This window comes from Plecotus auritus (assembly GCF_963455305.1).
Source record: "Plecotus auritus genome assembly, chromosome: 4".
Lineage (NCBI taxonomy): Eukaryota > Metazoa > Chordata > Mammalia > Chiroptera > Vespertilionidae > Plecotus > Plecotus auritus.
Window position 1 is genome coordinate 88804451 of NC_137775.1, and position 21870 is coordinate 88826320.

A 21870-nucleotide genomic window follows, 5' to 3' on the forward strand; every position below is an offset into this window, starting at 1 on the left:
GCTATTTTAAACATTGTAAGCAAATAAGGGAAGGAAGGGGTTATTTCAGAACACAAATATTTATAGGCAAGAAAAAACTGAAGCAGTAACGCTTAAAAAGTCCTGAAGGTTAGTTGAATCTCTATGAGGTGTGTTATACTATTTAACATCATATGAGTAGATATAAGCATGGTTATTCGTCTTCCCTAAGCAGCTGAAAAGAATGTTAATATAACTAGCAAGACCATATAATATAAAGAATAAAGTAACCAAAATCATTGTCTTACGACCCTATTATTTAAAGAACTACACCTGTATCAATCAAATGCGAGAGAACAGGATGTACAGTTTAATAGTGGGGAGAGGGGGTGCAAGACTTAAAAATAAGGAGGAACAGGCCAAAATTAAGGAAAAATAGAGAAAAAATTTCAATAATAAAAACGTGGGTCCTTAAATGCCCGAGTTTGGTAACACTAGTTACTAGTAGAATGAAAGACTTCATTGTGGACCATCTTTCCCTCCGCCTCTCTAATGACTGTGCAGGGGCAGGGAGGGCAGTGGTGCAGCGAAGAAGCTGGTGTTTCAAGTTCCCAGAGAGGGTTCCAGTCCACCCTAGGCACTGCGGTACTATGCGGATGGCAGGTCTTTACTCATCTCTTCGTTTCAATTCACCATTCTAAAAACCCTCTCCGGCTCATTTCCTGAAGACAAAGTTACAGGGGCCAATCTCTGACCTGAACTTGAAAACAAACTTCCAGTAGTCGGTCACTGATTCCCTGTCAGCTCCACTCCTACAGAATCCAAGCCTGGCCCATGAGCACCCTTTGGTTCTCAGCTCATACCCACTCCCCTCCCAGTAGCCCCCGCTGTAAGACCTGACTCAAAGTTCAAGGTCGCCCGCCTGGGGCCCAGCGGCCAATCCCAATGCGCTGGGAGAGCGCAGCTCGCGCGCTCCACGACGCCCCTCCCCCTCCACGACGCCCCGCCCCCAGAGAGCGTGGCGGAAGTGGCTCGTGGTTGGGGGGAGCGAGAGGGAAGGAGACCGCGCGCCACCTGGTTGAGCGCGCATGCGCCAGCGCCAGCTCCCGGGCCGCCTGTGTGGGGGCGTCTGTAGGGCTCTTTCCTTGGTCCCCGCAACCCACGCCCCACACAGAGAGTCGGACTCACGCTACTGCCCCCACCCCCACTGCGACCCCGGCTCCAGCTGAACCACTTTTCCCTTTTCTACACTCTCGGCCCCACCCCCACCCCGCCCCTATCCCAGCGTGTCCCGGGCCGCAGCAGCAGAAACCGCACCGTCTCCATCCCCACATTCTCCACGCGGGACGCGCAGCCGTGCCGACAAGTGTTCTTAAAGCAGAGGTTGTTGGTGGCGTGGGGGGCGGGGCGGGGGCGGGCGGGGGCGAGACTGGGAACCCGGGGGGACACCGCGCTGCGAGCCCAGTGTCGGGGCCTCGGCGCCAGCTCCGCCCTGGCCTCTGCCCGAGGGCGGCCGCAGGGGAGTAGCGTTGGCGGCCGCACTGGAGGGTGAAGGGAGGACGGTTGGGAGAGGGAGAGGCTGGCTCGGCGTGGGGCCGGGTTCTCCCGCGGGGTGTGGAGTTGGCTCTTGGCTCCTCCCCGCCGGCGGGTGGGCGTGGGGCGAGGGGAGCGGGCGGCGAGCCGGAGCGGCGTTTGCTGGGGTATAAGAAGCACCTTCCTTGTGTCCCTTAGGCAGTGTTTTGGGAGGAAGGATCCTTAAAGAAGGAAATTTTTGCTTTGTGAGCGGGGTGGAAGAAGAGTTAGGTGGCGTTAGAAGTGTAACATCCAAAAAAAATAAATAAATAAATAAAAAGGAAAAGATGGGCTCTTCTCTGTGGGGTGAACCTACAGCTGCGACTCCCAGGGAAATCATGTAGCATGTCTTTGGCTGCGTGCTTTTGGCCAGTAAAATGGGGACAGTAATAGTGTAGCTCGGAATCGTGAGGGTTGTATGAGGTGATACACGTTAAATGTTTAGAACAGCATCAGGCACTGGTCAGTTACATGTTAAGTGTAATTAATTTCGGTCTCCACGTTTTCAGCAATTCAGAGTGACTGTGACCTTGTTTTTTAAATTAAAAATCAAGACACTTGGTCTGACAAACCATGGGGTGGAGATGTAATACTGACACTAAGAGCCCATCCTGAACATACATTACTCATGTACACGTGGGTAAGTTAGTGTAACACCAGGGGGCTGGTAGAAACTTTGAACTATTTCGTTGGAAAGTGTATATTTATGTGATGGGGAGGACCTAGTATATACGTGAGGGGCAGAACTTTTTAAGTGGAATTAAGTTAGCTCTGCAAAGATTTACTTGAAGACCAAATACACGGAATTTGGGGGATGTGTGGTGGATGTTACATAGAAGCTGTATTTGACTGAGTGTGAGGGAAAGTTTCTAACAGTACTTGCAAAAATAGAATGTGTGTTATTGTGCTATTGCAAGTTTCTACCCTCTGGGGATGTTCAAGCAAAGATCTAGAGCAGCCTAGGTCCACTGCCCAATAGAACTTTCTGTCATGATGGAAATACTCTGTAATAATCTGTGGTATCCACTACACAAGTGGCTCTTACACACTGGAAATGTGTCTAGTGTGCTGAGGAACTTAATTTTTAATTTTACATTAATTAAAATACAAATAGCCACATGTGGTTAGTGGCTGCCTTATTGGATAGCATAAGGTCAAGAATCTAGACTGAGACCCCTTCCACTTTGTGATTTGGTTGCGTTTAAATCAGAGAAACCAACTCTTGGAACACCTATTGCTTTAGGGCAGCGATTTTCAATTGGTGTGCTGCGGCAGGCACACAGGTGTGCCACAAGAATTTTTAAAACATGCAGTACCTGACTCTTTAGTCAGGGGCACTGACCTCTTTTTCCCTTAGATTGTCAAATAAAAAAATGACAACAGCCAACACAATAATAGCTATCTGGTGTGAATGAATCAAAATTATACCTTTTTTTTGTCAGATTGGCAAAAATACAATGTATTTTTTGGTGTGCCACAGTATTTTAGTAATTGGTTTATGTGTGCCACGAGATGAAAAAGGTTGAAAATCGCTGCCTTAGGGAATCATAATTATATTCAAATAATGCCTTTCATTAAAGTACTATAGTTCAAAGCATGGGTCTGTTAGTAGTTATTTACAGCTTGACAAATTAAAACAAAGCATTCTTTTGTCTCATAGGTTGTACAGCTAATGCCAGTTTCATTTGGAAAGCCATAACAATACTAACCAGAGTTTCCTTTAATCATGGTTTCCTCTTATCTTTTATCATTTTGTTTAGTTTTTACTGAAAACTTTTCAACACTTTTGTTCTTGAAGTGTTTTTCCTTTGAAAGACAGTGACTTTTTTTTTTTAACAAGTAGTTTTGTGGTTATCAGTTTATCAGTATTCAGAACTTTTAAAGAGATAAGTCTGAAATTTGGTGATATTTTGCAAGATTATTTTCTTTGAAATATGTAGATCTGTTTTTTTCTTCAAGCAAATGTTTATTTGAAAATAAAACTTAACTCTGGCCTGATGTCTGTAAAATGGTGACCTTCGTTTCAAGGTTGAAGATAATCATTAGATCTGGAACAAAACTTAAAGCTCATGAATTAAGTATATACAGAGAATAAGTCATTACATACAATTCAAAATAGTTGCTCTTATGTAGGGTGACTTATACCCCACTTTTTCTGGGACAGTCATGTTTGAGCCCATTTGTCCCAGCATAGTTATTAATAGAGTTCCTTTTACTGTAAAAAATGCCCCAGTTGGAACCACATAATAATATGGTTTCTATACTTTTAGGTTTGTTGAAAATTGTAATATGTAATTTTAGGAGGATTAACTATATTACAGTCTTAGAAATGGTACTTGCTTTTAAGTAGTGACAAAGTTATTGCTTATGAGCTTAAATAATAGATGAGATATCTAGAATAAGACTAGCAAGTGACCGGTCCATTTAAGCCACTGGTAATTTAAAAATTTTGCTTTTCTCCTTAAATCTTGGGCAGCTTGATTTTTGGTTCTCTCTAAAAAAGTGCTCTTTGGTGTGAGAGGCTGCAAAGAATTAGGCCATGTCAGTTAAATCAGAAGATTGAGTATTGTTGTTGAAAATAACGCCTGTTTTTATTATACAGTGAGGTTGAATAGTGAAATCAGTCAGAATCTGCTTCTTATGTATTAGAATGTTAAAGAAAAATTTTGCTTATAGTTTACTTAAATAGTAAGCCAAATGCATTATTATATTATTTGAATTTATACTATTAGTGAATACAATATTTTATTGAGAGACACACTTAGTTTGAGCCCTCATTTCTCTGATGGTTAAATGAAGTAACTCATGTGGTGTGTTGGGTGTAGTGACATAAGTATCACCATCTCTATAGTCCCTTTTTTTTTTTAGATTACCTTATTGATTTTTAGAGAGAAGAAGGGAGAGGGAGAGAGAAGAGAGAGAAACATCATGTGAGAGTGTAACATCTGTTGATTGCCTCCTGCACTCCTGCACAGCTGGATAGAACTCCTAACCTGGGCATGTGCCCTTGACTGGAATTGAACCGGCAACCTCCTGGTGCATGGGACACACCCAGCCAACTGAGCCACACTGGTCAGTGGTCACCTGCTCTAGTCTTAAGGGTACTGAATAATGGACCTGGAAAAGATACTAATGTTCTGAAATGCATTGTGGATGGGTTCAAAAGAGCACTTAAAACTAATTCTGAAAACATAGGTTTAGTCCTTTTCTGCTATAATTTCTCTTTGTGATTTTAACTGTTTACTTCTCTGAGCCTCAATTACCTCATCAGTGAAATGGAATTAGTACCTAATCTTACCTCCTCACAGGGTAGTCAGAGGCCTCAGATGAGAATTATATAAATTGTCTTGTGTTACACATATTTTATATTTAAGTGGTTTTGTTTCAACTTTTCTACCTACTACCTCCAGTAAAGACTGACCCTAGATCTGCAAAAATTGTTGTATATTTTAATTTGTGAAATAGCACATAGAGTATAATAGGCACCATTACCCAAAATTATTTTCTTTAACCAACAGTACTGTAAGTCACAGTAATGGTGCTTTCTTGACATGGTTACAATAATATTCTCTACACAAAACAATTCCTTACTACTGCTAACCACATTTTCATGGGCACTTGAGTTGTTCCTTTCGTTGTGCTAATTGCTGCATCTTATTTATTTATCCAAGCATGTCATTCCCCAATAGGTGGTACTGATGAGGCTCTTTCTGGAACGGATATCAGGTTATTTTTTGCATTATACTACTGCCTCTAATAACAGCTAGTGGTTATTGAATGTTCAAAGGGTGATGAATATGTAAATTGCATACTATCTGGCATATGTAGTAGTTGAAAAAATGCCGTGTTTGTTGAATTCATGGGACAATAAGTTGAAATAATATATGTGAATGTACTTTATAAATTGTAAATACAATACAAATATAAATTATTTTAAAATCTTGAAGTGCACTTTTGCTATGTTAAATGCTGTAGAGGTTTTATGACTGAATCCTGTCTATTTCACTTTTTTCATATTTGTTTCTGAATCTTTAAAAGACAACTACTACTAATCATACCATTCTTTCTTGGAGAATATACTTGTTTAATGATAATATTTTGTGATATATTTTCAAGAAGCTATACTTTTGCTTGGATGATGATTCTTCTGCTTATTCATCATCATCATCATCATGAATTGAGAGCTTTCCATAAATAGGCACTGTCCTAAGTGCTTTATAGACATTATTTTATGTAAACTGTAAGAAGAGTATTTTTAACTTCCACTTTAAGGATGAGGGAACTGAGGCAGGGAGGTGATGCGACTTGCCCAAGGTCACATGGTAAATGTTAGAGCCTGTATTTGAACTCCAGAGCCCAGCTCTTCACTGCTAAACTGAGTCAGCATAGGCAAGTATTTCACAACAAAGTTCACTATGACAAACACATTGTGGAGGTCTTGTGAGTTAATTATGATCAACTTTTATTTGTATGTTCCTTGTGAGATAGTAGAAAGAATTCTGGACCAGGAGTCAGGGGACCTCAGTTTTAGTCCCGGCTGTATCACTAAATAGTGATGTGTCCTTGGGCAGTTCAAGAAACCCCTCTGGACTTCAGTTTCCTCACCTGAAAAATGAGGGATTTGGATGAAATTAGTGATTTTCAAACTATAGTTCTGAATTTCAGATGTCTTAGGTCCCCCTCCCGACAATTTGCATAGTTATGCTTTTGTCTTTTATAGCTGTTTATCCATCTGTCTAAGCTTTACTTTTTATTTTAAAAAATATTTTTATTGATTTCAGAGAGTGAGAAAAACATCAGTGATAAGAGAGAATCATGGATTGGCTGCCTCCTGCACGTCCCTCACTGGGGATCGAGCCCACAACCTGGGCATGTGCCCTTGACCAGAATCAAACCTGGGACCCTTCAGTCCTCAGGCTGATGCTCTATCCACTGAGCCAAACCAACTAGGGCTGAGCTTTACTTTTAAGGAAGGAATTTATGAACTAGCTTTTAACAGGGGTGGGGAACCTCATTTGATCTGGCTCTGCCAAGGCATTAGGGGTGAGTTAAATTAAATGTTTGATGAAATATAGCAGGCTAACTTTTAAGTTGATAATTTTGCATGGCCCAAGAATGATGTTATAAATATCCATTTGCTAGGAAAAAGGTTTCCCACCCCTATTTTAAAGTCATCAGCCTCTAAGGCAGTGGTTCTCAACCTTTCTAATGCCGCGACCCTTTAATACAGTTCCTCATGTTGTGGTGACCCCCAACCATAAAATTATTTTCGTTGCTACTTCATGACTGTAATTTTGCTTCTGTTATGAATCGTAATGTAAATATCTGTGTTTTCTGATGGTCTTAGGCTCTACAGCAGCAGTTCTCAACCTGTGGGTCACTACCCACAGGTTGAGAACCGCTAGCAGGGTCGCCTAAGACCATCGGAAAACACAGATATTTACATTACGATTCATAACAGTAGCAAAATGAAGTAGCAACGAAAATAATTTTATGGTTGGGGGTTATGAAGTAGCAACGAAAATAATTTTATGGTTGGGGGTCACCACAACATGAGGAACTGTATTAAAGGGTCGCGGCATTAGAAATGTTGAGAACCACTGCTCTAAGGTAACTTAATGACAAGTCCAGTGACCACTAGGTGTACAACTTTTCAGTAATTTCACATTATTTTAGTTGCTAAGGAGATAGGCATCTTTTGTAAATAAAGATACTAAAATGTGAAAAGGTTGGCGAATTTTTGTTAAAATATGTATGTACATGGACTAGATATTTCAAGTTATTAGATGCCAGAATCAAAGCCTGTTTTTTGTTAGATTTGTGACCTTCACACAGTATTTTTACTTTTAGCTTCCTCATTAATAGGGGAGAAGTATTTGTTACCTGATAGGGTGATTATGAAAAAATGTGAGTTGATACAAGTTAAAGACCCTTTATAAACTCTGAAATGCTTATACAAATTCATCTATATTTTACATGCCTACATGGGAGTAAATATTCCTTTTTTTTTCTTTAGTTCTATGAATTATGTTTTATTTTTATTGAGAGTATTACAGATGTCCCCCATTTCTCTCCCTTTGCCTCCCTCCACCCATCTCCCACCCCCTCTGATGAACTATGGTTTTTGTTTTGTTTTTAAATATATTTTATTGATTTTTTACAGAGAGGAAGAGAGAGGGATAGAGAGTTAGAAACATCGATGAGAGAGAGACATCGATCAGCTGCCTCCTGCACGCCCCCCCACTGGGGATGTGCCCACAACCCAGGTACATGCCCCTGACCAGAATCGAACCTGGGACCCTTCAGTCCGCAGGCCGACGCTCTATCCACTGAGCCAAACTGGTCAGGGCAGATGAACTATGTTTTTAATCACATCAGATTTTACTGTTTATATTTAATATAGACTTCTCATAAGGTTTAATATTTCTAAGATGTGAATCTAGATTGGAAGAGAATTTTGATGTTTAAGAGATCTCCTTCTTTGACATCCTTGTCAAATATACTTACCTTTTACTACTAGAAGTATAATTGATTCCAAAATTTTGCACATATTTGAAAAGTTAGCTATTAGGTCATTCAATTATGTAATACTAGAAGCCCGGTGCACAAAATTTGTGCAAGAGTAGACCTTCCTTCCCCCAGCTGCCAGCACTGGCTTCCTTCTGGCACCTGGGACCCAGGCTTCCCTCTAGCCGCCGGCAGGCACCTGGGACCCTGGCTTCCCTTGCAGCCCCGGCTTCGTCCGGAAGGTTGTCCAGAAGACATCTGGTCTAATTAGCATATTACGCTTTTATTATTATAGACTAGAGGCCTGGTGCATGAAAATTCATGCACTGGAGGGGGGGTCCCTCAGCTCGGCCTGCACCCTCTCACAGTCCGGGAGCCCTCAGGGGTGGGAGGCGACCCAGCGATTAGGGGAAGGCAACACCCCATCACATCTCTGCTGCTGCCACTGCTGGCAGCGCAAGCCTCGGCTGGCCCTGGGCGGCTGGGCAGCCGCCATCTGAGGCTTGCCTGCACCTCGGGCCGGCCTTGGGCAGCTGGGAGGACCAGGGGACTCTGGGGGCAGGTGTGCAGAGTGGCCGGGCACCTTGCTGTGCACCTGCCGCCCTGGCAGGCCTGAGGGGACTGGGCACCGCCACCTTGTGGCTGTGGGCGCTGCCATCTTTGAGGGCATGACAGTCAATTGGCATATTCCCTCCTTATTGGCTGTGGGCGCCGCCATCTTTGCGACAGCATGAGGGTCAATTAGCATATTCCCTCTTTATTAGATAGTGTTTTATGTAAAAACAACAGTTTCAATATTGGAAAAATAAACTTGCCATTTTGTCAGGGTTTGGTTGCTTATGTATTGTAGGAGGATCTGGTAGATACATTTAAGAACTATTTTCAAAAGAAAAATTTTTAAAAACTCAATCCTATATAATAAAGGGCCAATATGCAAATTGACCAAATGGCGGAACAACCAGTTGCTATGATGTGCACTGACCACCAGGGGGCAGAGACTCAATGTAGGAGCTGCCCCCTTGTGGTCAGTGTGCTCCCACAGGGGGAGCGCCACTCAGCTAGAAGCTGGGCTCACAGCTGGGGAGCGCAGCGGCGGTGGCAGGGGCCTCTCCCGCCTCTGCGGCAGTCGGACATCCCCCAAGGGCTCCTGGACTGCAAGAGGGGCGAGGTCCGGCTGAGGGACCCCCTCCCCCCCCCCCGAGTACACAAATTTCGTGCACTGGGCCTCTAGTAGTTTCATAAGAGTACTGGATATGAAAGCTCATGGAATAGAAACTTAATGTGAGACTAAAGAAAAATACAATATAGCTTCCATGAGCAGTCTGTCACTAAGATCCTATTATTTGTAGGTTAAAAAAATTGCCTATATAGCCAACTAGTGTATGTAGACACACAGTTTATATGTCTGTTTATCTATTGGGAATTTTATAGTTTACATGTGGTATTCTTTTCATTTCAGATATATTTTTTGAGTGCCCATTATATGGTGGCTATTTTTTAAAAATATATATGTATTTTTATTGATTTCAGAGAGGAAGGGAGGAGAGAGAGATAGAAACATCAATGAGGAGAGAGAATCATTGATTGGCTGCCTCCTGCACGCCTCACACTGGGGATCAAGCCCGCATCCAGGGCATGTTCTCTGACCAGGAATCAAACCGTGATCTCCTGGTTCATAGGCCCATGCTCAACCCTTGAGCCATGCTGGTTTGGTCTATTGTCTTTATAACACCCCTCTGAGACAGGCAGAAATTATTGACAGGTGGAGAAACAGAACTTGAGAGATTAGTTGATCCTTATTACCAGGTTCTACTACAGGGCCTGAGGGCCTAATTAATCTCCTTAACAAAACTATGATCATGACTTTTATTTCAGTTTTCTGCCTTATAACATCTGTAGGATTTCATCTCCACTTGAATATCTAATAGCTGTCTCAAACTTAACATGGCCCCAACTGGATTTCTTTTTTTCTCCTTTCCAATCTTCCTGGTCTCAGTAAATGGTATCACCATTCAACCAGTTGCTCAGGTCCCAAACTTCAGAATCATCCTTGACTGCTCTTCTCTCACACCCTATGTCTTATCCATCAGCAAGTCAGCTCTGCTTTCAAAATATATTTCAAAATATATTTCAAAATATATTTGACCACTTATCATCAAAATCTGACCACTTATCATCATCTTTACTTGTTTCACTAATTCAAGCCACTGTTATTGTTTGTCTGTATAATTTCAATAACTTTCTATCTGGTTACCTTGCGTATACTAGTGCCTCCTTATAGTACATCCTCACAACAGCTGGAGTTAACTTTTTAAAACCTAAGACCAGGCATCCTCAAGCTACAGCCCGCGGGCCACATGCCGCCCACCGAGGACATTTATCCGGCCCGCCGGGTGCCGCTGCCTGTCCTGCTTAGCAGCCGACTCGTCCCGGGCCCGCAGTGCGCATAGGAATTTGTTCATAGTTTTTTTTTTAAAACTATAGTCTGGCCCTCCAACGGTCTGAGGGACAGTGAACTGGCCCCCTGTTTAAAAAGTTTGAGGACCCCTGCCTAAGACATTTCAAATCACTTGGCTTTGTTAAGATTTTATATTCTGGTTGAAGTCAACTTGTTTAATTAGTTTTCAAAGCATTTGTCACCACCTCAGATTATTTTTATGTGCTTTTTTCCTGCATTGTATCTCTTGTTGTATCTCTTCTGTCTAGCTCAATGGTTGGCAAACTCATTAGTCAACAGAGCGGCAAACCATGGCTCGCGAGCGGAGCCGCAGTTTGCTGACCACTGGTCTAGCTTAATCACTACTCTAGCCCTAGCTCTTATAACAGTGTTCGGCCTGTAGTAGGTACCCAATAACTAATTATGAATAAGCCAAAGCACAGGTGATGCACTGGCTTTAAATGAGAGGGTTCCTTTATTGTAAGAGGAGTGAATCAAGAAAGGATGTATTAGCTTTATTAGAGAAGAATGGAGGAAGTTACTAAATAAAGGCTTTTTATTTCTCTATTAGAGGCCCGGTGCACGAAAATTTGTGCACTCGAGTGGGGGGTGTCCCCTCAGCCCGGCCTGCACCCTCTCACAGTCCGGGAGCCCTCAGGGGATGTCCTACTGATGGCTTAGGCCCCGCCCCCACCCATTGCCTCTCCGCAGCCACTGGTCGCTGCTACCTCCCTACCACCCCATCGCCATCCCCTCTCTCTGCCCGTTGGCACGTGCCTTGGCTGGCCTGACGCTGCCTGCTTGCCGGCCCCACCCCCTGCCAACTGGTCATTCTGCAGTTCGGTCTATTTGCATATTATGCTTTTATTATATAGGATGAAGTAGGAGGCATAGTCATCTGCCAGTAGTTGGAGAGATTATGGGGCAGAGGTTTATTAATAAACTAAAATAATTAGTATATACTAAAATATTTAATGTTAAACCAAAAGAATTAGTAAACTGAAACAATTATGTCAGAGAAATAATTTTTGATGGTTGTGTCACTGGGAAGGCTTCTTGGTGATAATGAGTTTAGGTCAGGCTTTTCTAGAACACTAGGATTTGGATAGGTGGAGAGGTAACAAGGTATTGCAAGCAGGAAAAACTATAAAGATTCAAAAGAAACTGGGATGGTTTGGGAGATACCGAATGTTTGGTTTGACTGCTATAGAAAAGGAAGCTGGAGAGGTCCAGTGACAAGTTTTGTCTTCCAGGCAAAGGGGAGCCATTGGAGGCTTCTGAGTAGAGGAGTAACACATATTTAGAAATTTAGAATGAATACTCTGGAGATATTTTGAAGAATTAATTAGAAAGATGGGAGGTTTAAAAGATAATGCAGTGAAGGTATTAGGTAAAATTGAAAAGGAAGGGGTTGATTTAGAGTTTCTTTTGTATAAGAAAAAATGTCAGGACCAGAGTTCCTGGTTGTAGGCAGGGAAGGAGCTGAACAATCTAAAACGTCTTGGAGTTTTTGACCTTGTGTGACTGAAGACTAGTCGTGTTCTTATAGAACTGCTGGACATGGAAGCAGGTATGGTAATAGTATCAGATATTACAGAGAAGAGTTTTTCTGTTTCTAAATATGAAGTCTTTGATAATTGTTTTAAAATTGTGGTTCTCTACTTATATTACTCCTAATAACTTGTCATTTTGATCATTAGGTGTTTCTTATGAATATTTACTGCTTCTTACACATATTAATTAGAATCAGACTGATTTGGATTGGGAAGTACTTTTTCCTGTTCCATTAATTGTAAGAAAAATAATTAATGAGTGGTAAGGCAGAATATTTCCTTAGATCATATATTGCTGTTTATGGTGCGTCACAATTTTCAAAGTACTTTCACTTCTGAGATATGGGTAGTTTGGATTTGCTATTCACTTATCTCTGTGTTTTTTTAAGTACAGTTAAATTTGGTTTATTTTCAGATTATAGGAAGTGTTAAATCTCAGCATAATTATCCCGTAATAATTGACTGGGTCTGATGTTCCTCCTGTTCTCTTATAGTATCTTGTACATTATCTCTAAGCTCATTGCATTGGATATATCTGTTAATTTCAGTAGGTTGTCAGCTACTAAATGGCGGGGGTGTGTTTTTCTTATCTTTGTACTCTTATATCATTCAGTCATTTCTTAATTTACCTACCATTTACTGAACATCAGCTATGTCAGGCAGTTTATTAGTTATAGAAATTACAGATAAAAGAATGTCCCTGTTTTTAAGCAGTATAAGAAGTGCTGTGATAGATAAATCTTATTTCAGGATCTGAGCTCATTTTATTTAATTAATTAATTAATTAATTTTTAAATATATTTTATTGATTTTTTACAGAGAGGAAGGGAGCGGGATAGAGAGTTAGAAACATCGATGAGAGAGAAAGATCGATCAGCTGCCTCCTGCACACTCCCCACTGGGGATGTGCCCGCAACCAAGGTACATACCCTTGACCAGAATCGAATCTGGGACCCTTGAGTCTGCAGGCCAACGCTCTATCCACTGAGCAAATTGGTTAGGGCTGAGCTCATTTTTTTTATATGGTAGGTGAATACAGATGATGTTTTAGTTATGAAAATGCAATTAAAAGTTGTTTAATAAAAATTGCTATTTTCAAAAAAGTTATAAATTATATGTGAATCATCTGTTCTTTGGATTATTCATGTTACTTCTCTTTTAGCAGATAATTGAATGGACACTTGAGTTTTATACCTTACAAGTTCACTTGAAATGGTCATATATAAATATATTAGGTTACCATAGTGTTATCCCAAATATAGATGTTTTAAAATTTGTACATTTTAATTTATTTTCTTTGAATTCTCAGTGATTTAGTGGTCATTTGGTATTTTTTTTTTTTTTTTTTTTTTTTTTACAGCAGGAGAAATTAAGATCATAATGTAACTTGAATTTTTTTTTTTTTTTTTTTTTTTTTTTTTTTTACAAAGCTAAAATGCAGTATATAATAATGTTGGCCTAACCATAATTGCTTCCTGCCTTTTGGAGTTCTATGAAAATGAAAATGTTCTGAGTATTACAGTTTTCTATTTATATTATGTGAAATGTTCAAGTTATGAATGATTGGAATTGAGATTCAGGTGCTCAGAATCGGTACATAGGCCTGCTGAATTAATTTCTACTGGCTTTTAATGAATGGGTAGACTGATGAATTTCACAATTCAGATTTTGATATTTTGAGGGTGCTGAAACTAGTAATATACTTCCAATTCTTTGAGTTATTTTAAGCTAAAGATGTTTCATGATATTTCTTTTTCGGTCATTTAGTCATCAAAAATACGAGCTATAAAGAGAACATGTCCATTCCTTTTTTAAAAATTTACATTTGTGACTTATTACTTTACCATAGTTAAAATTTTTTTTCTGTTGCAGTATTTTCTGAGGAAAGGAGTATATTCTTAAATCTCATTATGTTAAATTAAAAGATGTTAAATTTTCTATTCTGGAACAGGATTTTACAGGTGTAACATAGTATAGGCCAGTGGTCGGCAAACTCATTAGTCAACAGAGCGGCAAACCGCGGCTCGCGAGCTGCATGTGGCTCGCGAGCCGCATTTTGCCGACCACTGGATAGGCGGTTGGCTTAGTGATCAGGTTTAAATATAAGTATTAATCAGAGATGAACTTATTCCTTGGGTTCAAATTTAAACTGTGGCATGTTGAAATAATCTAGGTCTCCATCTGCACATCTGAATTCATTTTGTAAAATATGGCAAACAGCTGCATTTCAATTGAAAGCTAAAACAACTGTAGGACATTAACCCATTGAGAAGATTACAGTAGGTTTTCAGTTCCATGTTAACTGTATTTATTAGAGAAAATTGACTTGAGTGCTTCTGCTTTTAACCGACATTTTTTTTAAATGTCTGGGAGAAAGGAAATAAAGCACTGGAATGATAGGACTTTGATGTGTAAAGAAGTTAATGTTGAAAGAAGTTAATTATCTAAATCATCAAACAAAATGGGTATGGGAAATAATTATTTTAAAGATTGTAATAAGCTATCAACTCATCATGTCAAGAAAAATCTTATTCACCTGTTTGATTTAAAAATTAAATAACTTGACTGTGAAAGGATGATCGTGGTTATAATAAACTAGGATTGGGACCTTTTACCTCTTACCAATAAATACTCTTGATGTGAAACATTTGCAGTAGGAGGACAACTGAAGAAAGCTGTGGTTTTAATATGAATTTACTTTCTGAAATGTCTCCTCTTTAGAAAGTGTTAAAGCAGGGTTACTGGATTTGTAAAATGAAAAAAGGGCAGATTCCTCCAACATTGTCTCAGGACATTTGGCCACAGGAAAATCCCACAGAATGGCATGTCTTCAAATCCAACATGAGTGAACTAAGTCATAACTGTTTTTGGAGCCTGGTGTTAATACACAATCTTTGAGTTTAACTTTTTCTCTAGGATATCATACCTCTCTGTCAATCTTCTGTTGGGACAATAAGGGAAACATTTTCTAAGGTCTTTGAGGAAGCCAGGTTTCTTTGTTAGCACTTTGTCTTGATTCTTCAGGACTGTTCCTGGAAGTTCTTGGTTTCCTGTCTATTTTCCCCAATCTTGGATTGGTGATGTGATTTTTTATTTAAAGCCGAGTTTCAAGTGGTGATCCTTCTTTTCCTATATTATTTGTAGAAAATTACTTATTCCAAAAGGCTTTTTGAAAAAAATAGAGCAAATTTAGACTTAAAAAAAACTGATGGTGTTTCATAGCATTAGCTTCTTTATTTTTTTAAGAATTTTGGTTTTCAGGTTCAATTTGAGTGAAACTTTTTTCCTTCTCTTTCTCTGCTCTTGCATTCTCTGTCTGGTGGTTTTGGCCTGGCCCTTACGGCCCTTGGACTAGGACAGGGCTTATGTTGGCAGATAGCTGGTTCTGCCACAGAAGGTTATTTCAGATATTTCCCATCTAGCTACTCAGCTAGTGTTCTCTTGTTGTAGATCTCTGTCCTGTTGCCTTCTCAAAAGCTTTATATATGGCCTATCTAGGCAGGGCAGTGGTTGGTAGTAGGTTTTTTCCCCCCCAGCCACCTTTCCTAAGGTCCCGCCCTTCCATCCCAGCTCTTGGTGAATGACCCTGGTTCAGGTTTCCTTTATCAATTTTAGCCCACATTACCCATAGAAGTGGTCATATTAGAGGATGTATTAGGATATAAATTTGGCAGCAATGTGGAGAATGAATTGAGATGGAAAGAGAGAAGCTATAAATAGAGCTTATAAAGGGCCATGGGGTAGAAAAAGAGAGGGAGAATGTAAGAACATAAAGTAGAATTTTTTGACCTCTTAAAGAACATAAAGTAGACTTTATTTGGCTTTCAATAGATTATAGGGTGCTGGAGAAAGAATCAAAGATAAATGACAGATTTTTGAGATAGGGTGACCGGTAACAGTAGTAATGTCTGTAGTGAAAACATAACTTATAAGGAAATTACTTATTATTTGTTGAAATGCATTAAGGTCTTTCAGTGAAAATATTCAAGTTTCTTAAATTTTTGTGATTATGAAATGAGAGTAATCTAAATTTGCCATAAAAAAGCTGTTAGCAAATCAAGAAAGAGACTTCTTAAGATCTTTCTGTTTATAACAAAGCAAACATTGTGTGCTTAGAACTGCTGTAAACATATTAGTTCATTTAATCTTCACAACAACACTAAGAGGGTGAAATTATCATTCCTATTTTACAGATGAGGAAACTGAAGCACAGGGAAGTTAAGTAACTTGCCTAAAGTACTAGCAAAGTAGCAAAGCTGGGATTCAAACTTGGGCAGTTTGACTTCGGACTCTTCCTAATTAGTTTACTATAGTTAAAGTTCTTAGTACTGCTTTATTTTATCGTTTATTCGAAATGTAATTATTCTTTAGAATTTGCAAAGTATTTTTATTTTAAAGAAAGTTACAGTATTGCAAGGTTTATATGGCCATGAATTAATAGCTAACATTTATTGAGCACTTACTGTGTAATAATTAAGGTTTTTATCTACTTGCATTATTTTAATGTTATTTTTATTAATCCTTGGTTTTTATTAATCCTTGGTTATGAGACAGTTACATTAAATAAAATGGAATATATTAGGATTAGCATCTAGTTTTCCCATTAGCGTCAGCTTAATTTTATTGGGAAAAAATCACACAATTTAAAATTGATGAGTTACTTAACCATCTATATATATCTATATCTATATCTATATCTATATCTATATCTATATCTATATCTATATCTATATCTATATCTATATCTATATCTATATCTATATCTATCTATATCTATCTACATCTATCTATCTATCTATCTATCTAAAAGCCTAAGCGACCGAATGACCGGTTGCTGTGATGCGCACTGATCACCAGGGGGCAGACGCTGAATGCAGGAGCTGCCCCCTGGTGGTCATTGCGCTCCCACAGCCAACCTCCCATGGCAGGCCAACCTCCTGCAGTCCCTCCCCCTGGCTGGCCAGGTGGTCAGTGTGCTCCCATAGCCAATCTCCCATGGCCGGCCAACCTCCTACGGTCCCTTCCCCTGACCAGCTGGCCCCAATCAGCCCGATCGGGACTAGGTGAGACGGCCCTGATCGGCCCTGATCTCTGGCCAGGCTAAGGGACTCTACCCGTGCACAAATTATTGCACTGGGCCTCTAGTCTATATATAAAGCCTAAGTGACCGAATGACTGATCAACCAGTCATTATGATGCGCACTGACCACCAGGGGGCAGACGCTCAATGCAGGAGCTGCCCCCTGGTGGTCAGTGCACTCCCACAGCCAACCTCCCACGGCTGGCCAACCTCTTGCGGTCCCTCCCCCTGGCCCCGATCGGCCTCAGTTGCTGGCCAGGCTGAGGAACTCCAGCTGTGCACGAATTCATGCACCCAGACTCTAATAAGATTATAAAATATCACAATGCTTACTTCTGATCTACTGATTGACTTTGTATTATTTGTATTAAGGCTTTGGTTCATATAGGGATTAGATTGTGCTGTGATTTTCTAAGTTTGTATCTTACAGTTGTGCAATTTTTTTCTTTAAATGAAATCTCACTTGGAATCTTATTTATATATTGAGTTGTTCTGGTGTTCTGGATGAGATATATATTTGGTATATGCGTGAGGGCCACTGGGAGCTCCCTGAAATAGTGCCAGTGAATCTTAGAGCTCCCTGGAACACATTTTGAAAACCACTGAGCTCTATTAAAATATTTTAATGACTATTTTTCTTCCATTACTTATTATAAAATATGTACTGAAATGTTTTAACACTCAAGGGAGTAAATTTTTATATCATACATGACTAAACAGTTTTTCTCCACCTTATTATTTCTTTTTAAAAAATATGTTTTTATTGACTTTAGAGAGAGCAAGGGAGAGGGGGAGAGAGAGAGAGAGAGAGAGAGAGAGAGAGAGAGAGAGAGAGATAGGAACATCAATGAGAGAGAATCATCAGTGGGCTGTCTCCTGCAAGCCCCCTAACTGGGGATCAAGCCCACAACCCAGGCATGTGCCCTGACCGGGAATCAAACCGTGACCTCCTGGTTCATGGGTTGATGCTCAACCACTGAGCAACACTGGCTGGGCTTACTATTTCATTTTAATAAAGAACATTAAGTATAAACAAATCAGATTTACACAAAAAAATTAGAAATTTAAAATTTTCTATACTTTTAAAAAAATATATATTTTATTGATTTTAGAGGAAGGGAAAGGGAGAGAGAGATATAAACATCAATGATGAGAGAGGATCATTGATTGGCTGCCTCCTGCAAGCCCCCTACTGGGGATAGATCCCACAACCCAGGCATATGCCCTTGACCGGAATCGAACCTGGGACCCTTCAGTCCGCAGGCCGACGCTCTATCCATTGAGCCAAACCAGCTAGGGCAGTGGTCGGCAAACTGCGGCTCGCGAGCCACATGCTGCTCGTGAGCCGCGGTTTGCTGCTCTGTTGACTAATGAGTTTGCCGACTACTGACCTAGACTCTCAATTCCAATAATTACAGGCTGTTGTTATTCCTTGTGATTAAGCCCCTATCCGGTGGTCAGCAAACTCACTAGTCAACAGAGCGGCAAACCGCCGCTCGTGAGCCGCAGTTTGCTGACCACTGAGCTAGGGCTTTCTATACTTTTTGATGTAATTTACAATTGCTTTTGTTTTCCTTGCATTTATTTATAATTAAATACATTTTGTGTTATTTCTCTTTTCTATTTAGATGAATAATACTGCAGCCAGCCCAATGTCTACTGCCACTTCAAGTAGTGGAAGAAGTACAGGAAAGTCTGCAAGCTTTGCCTCAGAATTGCAGAGTATGATGTAAGTATGTCTCTGCATCTTACTTATTACTATGTTAAGTTATTCATGTTGATAAAAGACAATAGAAATAACATTTATAAAACTTAACTGGAAAACTTGTACTTAAATAAAAATGAAATTGATAACATTTTCAATAGCAATATGCAGACAAAAGGGGCAACATTAGTTAAGAATGCTACAATTGTACTGTATTAGGAAAATAAGTATTGGTTTATATTTATAAAAGAATGAACATTTATGTAAATCTTTTTGCTCTAATTATCTGTTATAAATTGTTTATTCCTCTTTTAGATTTAGAAAATTATGATGTAGATTATATCCTAGCATAGTTGCAGTGTTTTCACAGAGTTCTTAGTTATTCTCAAATGTCACAATAATTCTGTTTGCCTAATGTAATTTACTTTTTAGTTTTGATAATATTTGAAATCACTGTATTTCAGAAGATTGAGAAAAAACTTAGAATATTTTAAAAACACACTCAGTTTTTGAAAAGTTGCACAGTCATTAAGATTTCTTGCTTAAGACTCTTCTCAGCTTGATTTCTGGCTTCTTGCATTGAGTGACACTGCATATCTTGATATAATAGCATATTTATTGGAAATGTCAGTTGGCACATGTTAGTTTTTCTTTATTATTGGTTCAGGAGATAATTTTCTGCATAAGGGGACAACACATTAGAGCTCTTCTTTTTCTGACGTGGATGCATTATTCCTGACATGTCCAGCAATTTTAAAAGAATGTTTATTTTTGAGGGTTTAAGTGTCTTCCTCCTGTGGGTGTATTGAGAGCCTTCCTAATGGATGGACTTCCTCTTCATAATGGATGGACTCCACTGTGTGATATTTATTGTTCTAAGAAAAAATGCGTTTGAGCATATATCTAATACTTGCTTGGTGAACATACTTTAAACAACATTGAAAAATTTAGGTCACAGGTTATTAAACTTTTTGGTCTCAGGCTCCCTTTACGCTCTTAATTATTGGAGATCTTGATCAGCATCTGTTTATGTGGGTTGTATCTATTAATATTTATTGCCTAGAGTTTAAAACTGAGAAAAAATTATTTCATTCATTTGAAAATTAAACCTATTATATGTTAACATAAATAATATATGTATGCCCTAAAATCTATAATAATAAAAGCGCAATATGCTAATTAGACCAGATATTCGGACGACCTTCCGGACATCCTTCTGGACGAAGCCAGGGCTATGAGAGCCGAGCCCCTTGCACGAAATTTGTGCATCGGGCCTTTAGTAATTATATTAAAAAACCAGAGATTGGAAATACATTTTGTTAGATGAGATGAGAATAAAATAAATGTACTAATTTAGGAGTTGTATAAGGTGAGTCAGTTTGTTTTATTTTTAATTTACTGATTTTAGAGAGAAGGAGAGAGAGAGACAGAAAGAGAGAGAGAGAGAGAAAGAGAAACATTAATTTGTTGTTCCATTTATTTATGTAGTCATTGTTTGATTCTTGTATGTGCCCTGACCAGAGGTTGAACATGTAACCTTGGAATACTGGGACAATGCTCTAGCCAACTGAGCTACCCGGCCAGGGCCTTGTGTTTTAAATTATGGAAAATGTTAAGAGTTTACGCTTTATACACTTTTAGTATACTAGTATACAGTTTATTAGTTTTAAGTTTTTTCATTATGGTTTAGTAGCTTTATGTTAAGACTTTTTTATGTTGCCCTAGCCAGTTTTGCTCAGTGGATAGAGCATCGGCCTGAGGACCAAAGGGTTCCAGGTTCGTTTCCCGCCAAGGGCATGTACTTTGGTTGCAGGCTTCTCCCTGGCCCAGGTCCTGGTCAGGGCTTGTGCAGGAGGCAACCAATCGATGTGTTTCTCTCAAACTGATGTTTCTCTCTGTCTTTCCCTCTCTCTTCTACTCTCCATAAAAAATCAATGGAGAAATATACTCAGGTGAGGGTTAACAAAATAAAACAAAACAAAACAGAATCTTTTATGTTGTATTATGTTAACTATGTTTAAAAACATCAAATATGTTAACTAGGTTTATAGTAAAGTGGGGAAATTCATTTTCCTATAGAGAGACAGTCCACCAATTTACTTTGTGTTTTAAATATATATATAATCCTATATAATAAAAGAGTAATATGCAAATTAACCATCACTCCGCTACACCCACAAGCCACGCCCACCAGCCAATCAGGAGCGAATATGCAAATAAACCCAACCAAGATGGCTACAGCCACAGAGAGCAGGAGGGAGGCTTGGGTTTCCCTGGCAATGGAGGAAGTCAAGCTTTCCGCCTGCCCTTGCCGGCCTAGTCCTCCACTCAAGGCTACAAAGTTTCAATGATAGAAGATACATAAACCCAAACAGAAATGGCAGCAGCCACAGAGCTGGAAAGAGCAGGAGGCTAGAGTTGCCCCTGGTGATGGAGGAAGCCAAGCTTTCCGCATACCCTGGCCGGCCTAGGCCTCCACTTAAGGCTACAAAGTTTCAATTATAGAAGATACATAAATCCAAAAAAAAAATGGCTGCCGCCATGGAGCAAGCAAAAGGCTTGGCTCCGCTCCAGGCTACAAAGTTTCAATTGTAGAAGATAAATATACCCCAGATCCCAGGGCCTCCACTTGGGTCACCAGGGGGCGTGGCCGGCCTGCAAACCACCACAGGCGCCTCGCCCAGGCCGCCTCACGCCCCAAGGGAACCCCCACCCTGATCTGGGACGCCCTTCAGGGCAAACCAACTGGCCCCCACCCATGCACAGGCCTCTATCCTATCTAATAAAAGAGGAATATGCAGATTGACCATCACTCCAACACACAAGATGGCTGCCCCCATGTGGTCAAAGATCCTGCCCCCATGTGGACACAAGATGGCCACCACAAGATGGCCAGCAAGGGAGGGCAGTTGGGAGGGACCAGGCCTGCAAGGGAGGGCAGTTGGGGGCGATCAAGCCTGGAGGGGAGGGCAGTTAGGGGTGACCAAGCCAGCAGAGGAGGGAAGTTGGGGGCGACCAGGCCTGCAGGGAAAGGCAGTTGGGGGACCCAGGCCTGCAG

At 40.2% G+C, this 21870-nt stretch overlaps 1 protein-coding gene across 2 annotated transcripts in view; it reads left to right on the plus strand.

The window, feature by feature from the left end:
- Positions 1-1029: 1029 nt before the first annotated feature.
- Positions 1030-21870, plus strand: part of SUPT3H (SPT3 homolog, SAGA and STAGA complex component) — a gene marked incomplete at its 3' end in the record, with an annotated part of 513397 nt that continues 492556 nt past the window's right edge. For both annotated transcript variants that reach the window (XM_080664742.1, XM_080664741.1), the window contains exons 1-2: positions 1030-1341; positions 18736-18836. In XM_080664742.1, the coding sequence (XP_080520868.1) occupies positions 18736-18836 (101 nt within the window). In that variant the 5' untranslated portion in view covers positions 1030-1341. The remainder of the gene's footprint in view (positions 1342-18735; positions 18837-21870) is intronic.